Below are 4,709 nucleotides of genomic sequence, written 5' to 3'. Positions count from 1 at the left end.
TTTCTTCTTTGGAATAACCTTGAAAACGTGCTGCAAATTCCAATGATTTGAACCATCTGAAATAACCTCTTATTGATTCTGTATCAAATCTTGGTAAATGTTCAGGTACTTTAACTTTTGTTGAATCATTCCCATTCTTAATTTTAAATATATAAGATTCTCTCAGAGATGTTATTTCTTCAAAAACTTTTAATCCAAGATCCCCTATTTCTTTCATCTTGGACTGCTAATCAAATGGGTTCTGTTTGCGCCGGTTTCGATTTTCCTGCCGTTGTCGCCAATTGATTTATTAATTGCCCGTTTAATGACTTTGCTAGAGTATTAAACAAACAAATTAATAAAGAGCATGTATAACTAAGTATACGTTTATGTATATATATTCGTTTTATTATATATATATATATACTGTTTTCTTATGATGCATAATATTTAATCGAAGTTAAATTTTACTGCAACTTTTAATAATCCTATTAACAGTTATAAATGAGTTTTTATTTACAAAGAATTAATATCTTCTTTTAATTAAAAACATATAAATAATTTATAACAAGTTATTAAGTCAAAATTTTATGATATTCAATGTTATTTCAAGATATACATTGAATAATACATAAACATTTCTCTTATTTCATAAGTTTTAATAAGTTAACATTTCTTTCCTTTAATTTTTATTTACCTAAAAATTAAAACATAACATAACATAACATGATCTCTCATCAAAAAAAAAAAAAAAACTTTATAAAAAAAAAATATAATTAATTTTTTTTTATAATTACAAAGATGTATATATATATTAATAAACAAACAAAAAAAAAATAATTTTATATTTTTTTTTTTTTTTTTTTTTTTTAATTTATAGGACTAGCGTCAGTGCATGGCTAACTTGTACGTATACAACTAGCAACTAGCTTAGCATTCTACAAAAGGTTAATAATACCTTTTATTAACCAATAATCTAGAAAAGTCAATAAGAAGGAAAATAATAAACCAGAGTCATATAAAATCCTAATTTATCACGATTTTAATAGTAATATAATATGATAGGATTTATATATATATATATTATAATAATTAACTTTACTACAGAATAAATTAATAGATCATTTTTACATGCTATTCTTACTAATCCATTTGTTCAAAGCTATATAAAATATATTAAATAGACAATTAGTAAATCAACAATTAAGCAACAAATTAAACTTAAAGTCTGAATTCATTATAAAAGTTTTAAAGACGTAATATAACAATGTAGTTATTATCCATATTCCTTCTCTATTTTTACTTTTTATCTTTTAATTGTTTCCACTCTTTTTTAAAATCATTCAGATATTGAATAGACCAATCATATATGCTTTCTCTAAATTTCATACATTTCATTTTTTTTGACTTAAAAAAATTAATGAATTCTTCATATGTATGAGAACCCTCCATGAACTTCTCTTGCTCTTCAAGAATCATAGCATTCATATTTTCTATATCCTTATGCAATTTATCGTACCAGTACTTGAATTTTTCTTCTTCCCACATTTTTCCATCTAGGGTATATCTTATTGGACGATAATAACAATAGTCTTCCCATTTTTCAAGAATATAATCCAATAATGAACTTTTCATAATTAAAAAAAATGCAGCATCACTACACAACCATAAGTTGATACCTGAATATTTATTTTTATTATATGAATAAGGATTCCTTCCTTTATTATTATATCTGACGTATTTGAGTTTAAATTCTTTTAAGTAATTTTTAGACCAATGACGTTTGGTTTTATCTTTAAATTTATTTAACTCTTTTCTTTTCTTCTTAAAAAATTCAGAGAGTTTTTTATCCTTAAGAGAGCTCTTCTTCAATTTTTCATATTCTTCAGTAACCATAGTTTGAATACTTTCCATATCCTCACATAATTTATCGTAAAAATCCTTGAATTTTTCTTGTTCCCATACTCTTCCATCTATAGTACATCTTACGTCATAATACTTACAACGAATTTCCCAATTATATAGCATATATTCTATTAATGCAAGTTTTGTATCTTTAAAATATTTATTATATTTTTCCCATGATTTATCGATATGTATATGCTTATTCATATCATCTTGCTCTTTCTCTGCTAACAACCTTAAATGATTTTCATTGAATCTTAGTGAAGATATTAATAGATTTCTCTGCTTTATTAAGCACTATAATAAAATTAAAATATTAAATCATTAAAACGAATATTTATAAAATTTTAATTCAAATAAATGTCTTATTATAAAAATAGGTACATTTTTATTATGAATTTTATCTTACCTCTAAAAGAAAAGTTAAAAAAGTAAGAAATAATATAATAAAAAGTTTAAAGTGAACAGAAATCTTATAGTTCCTCTTCTTAATAATTTCTCTTCTATTTATATGTAAATATGTGAAATATTTTTTTGTGAGAATATTGCACAAAGCTAAAAACCACTTATTTAGATTATCAATTAATCCTTTGAAAAATATCATATTTAATTATTAATATATTTAAAAAATAATTCTATTTGATAAAAAAATGTTCTTAATATATTCTCTAGTATAATGTATTATTCTATAGTTAAACTTAGGACAAATACTTTCGATATAAAAAAAAAAAAACTGGTAAAACTGTAAAATCAAAAGAGAATATACAGAAACGCTAAAGAGAAAATATTGTTTCAAAAAATTTTAACTTAAATAATTGACTTTGGAATCTTTATAGAAAAATTGTATATTAATATAATTAAAATTAAATAAATATCTAAATTTATAACTCTAAAATCCTTAACATGAGAAAAAAAAAAAAAAATTATTTAAAAAAAATTTTATATTTAAAAAAGTAAACATACATGAAATATTTTTTTTTATATATATTTTAAAATTATTTATGAAAGATTCTATTTATTTTTAACTTTTCTTTTTTATTCTTATTTTTTCATCTTCTATTTTTATTGAATATTTTCTTTTAATGGAACTAAAATATTTTAAAATTATTTATTTTTTCAAAATACCTTAACAATGTGTAAGAAATAAATAAGTGAATAAATAAATTAATAAGAAAAAAAAAAAATTAGATTATAAAAATTTAGATAGGATTATTAATAAGTGAATTTTTTATATTATGGTATTTTTTCATTCTTATTTCTTTGTCATTTTGAACTTTTTATTTGCTATATATATAAATAACATTTATTTGAATAATTTTTTTATTATTTTATTTTTTTCATATTATTTTAGTAATCATTTCTTTCATTTGTTGACTATTTTCCTTTTCACTCTTAAAAAATATCTAAATTACTATATTATGAAAGAATTTCTTGGGTTTTTCACTAGGAATAAATTAGAAGAATAAAAATATGTTCTAAATACAAAATGTGTTTAAAAAATCAAATAATTTAGTAAAGTGCACATTTGAAGAGGAAATGGTGATATTGATCCATAAAAAATAAAATGAATGAGTATTCTAAATGAGAAACATGTTTAGAAGATATATAAAAGTTGCATTTAAAAGAAAATATATTATATTCGAAAAATTTTATTTTTTCATATAAATTATTTGTTCAAATAAAGAAAACTCAAGAAAAATTTTAAAAAAACAAGTTTCTGATTTGATATACAAATAAATTTAAATATTATTATTATTATATATACAGGAAATATATAATTACACTTATTAATTTAATTACAATTTTTTAAAAGTTTTGATTTTTTCCCAAGCAAATGTTATAAATATTTTATAATAAAAAAAGTAAGAAAAAAAAAACTCTTATTACAAATATTTTGCTCATTACTCCCTTTTATTCAAAAAAATTAACTCTAAATACTTTCTGCTGAAATCATATTTTTTTAATTCTCAAATATTTTAGTATTTTCATATGAATAACTACTTCATTTCATTTTAACATATATTTATATATATATCACTATTTTTTTCTCTCTTATCCTTTATTCTATTGTCATATTTTGCATTATATGCTTTGTTAAAAAAGATATTAACTTTTTATAATAAAAAAATTCGACTTCCTAGTTAGAAAAAAGCAAGTTATGTGCGTGCTGATGTTATTTGAAAAAAATATATACATCTATTTTTTCTTTTTTATTATATTTTTAAGTATTATAAAAGGGAAACATAAAGTTTTTATTTTTATTTTTATTTTCTTTTGAATGAAGATTAAGAATTTTGTTGGAAAAAGAGTTTGATTAATTTTTTGAAATATAAAAATATTGTTAAACTTTTTATTTAAGTTAAATAAAAAGCATATTGAGAGGTTTACATTTTCAGCAAAAATATAGTGTACTAATTTATTAATTACCCGTTTAATGACTTTGCTAGAGTATTAAGCAAACAAATTAATAAAGAGCATGTATAACTAAGTATACGTTTATGTATATATATTCGTTTTTATTATATATATATATACTTTTTCTTATGATACTGATTTATTAATTGCCCGTTTAATGACTTTGCTAGAGTATTAAACAAACAAATTAATAAAGAGAATGTATAACTAAGTATACGTTTATATATATATATTCGTTTTTATTATATATATATATACTGTTTTCTTATGATGCATAATATTTAATTGAAGTTAAATTTTACTGCAACTTTTAATAATCCTATTAACAGTTATAAATGAGTTTTTATTTACAAAGAATTAATATCTTCTTTTAATTAAAAACATACAAATAATTTATAACAATTTATTAA

General features: G+C 19.9%; 1 protein-coding gene across 1 annotated transcript; it reads right to left on the bottom strand.

Annotated features, from left to right (window-relative positions):
• Window positions 1–1,278: 1,278 nt before the first annotated feature.
• On the bottom strand, window positions 1,279–2,488 carry PRELSG_0015100 (Plasmodium exported protein, unknown function; the record flags this gene model as incomplete). The annotated part of the gene is made up of 2 exons (XM_028677790.1): window positions 1,279–2,181; window positions 2,294–2,488. 2 exons carry the CDS (start codon window positions 2,486–2,488, stop codon window positions 1,279–1,281), a joined length of 1,098 nt encoding a protein of 365 aa, XP_028531352.1.
• Between the last annotated feature and the right edge of the window lie 2,221 nt (window positions 2,489–4,709).

The sequence above is a fragment of the Plasmodium relictum genome, assembly GCF_900005765.1.
Source record: "Plasmodium relictum strain SGS1 genome assembly, contig: PRELSG_00_v1_148, whole genome shotgun sequence".
NCBI lineage: Eukaryota > Apicomplexa > Aconoidasida > Haemosporida > Plasmodiidae > Plasmodium > Plasmodium relictum.
Note: the sequence above shows the minus strand (reverse complement) of the source record. Positions and strands in the feature narration are given on the sequence as shown.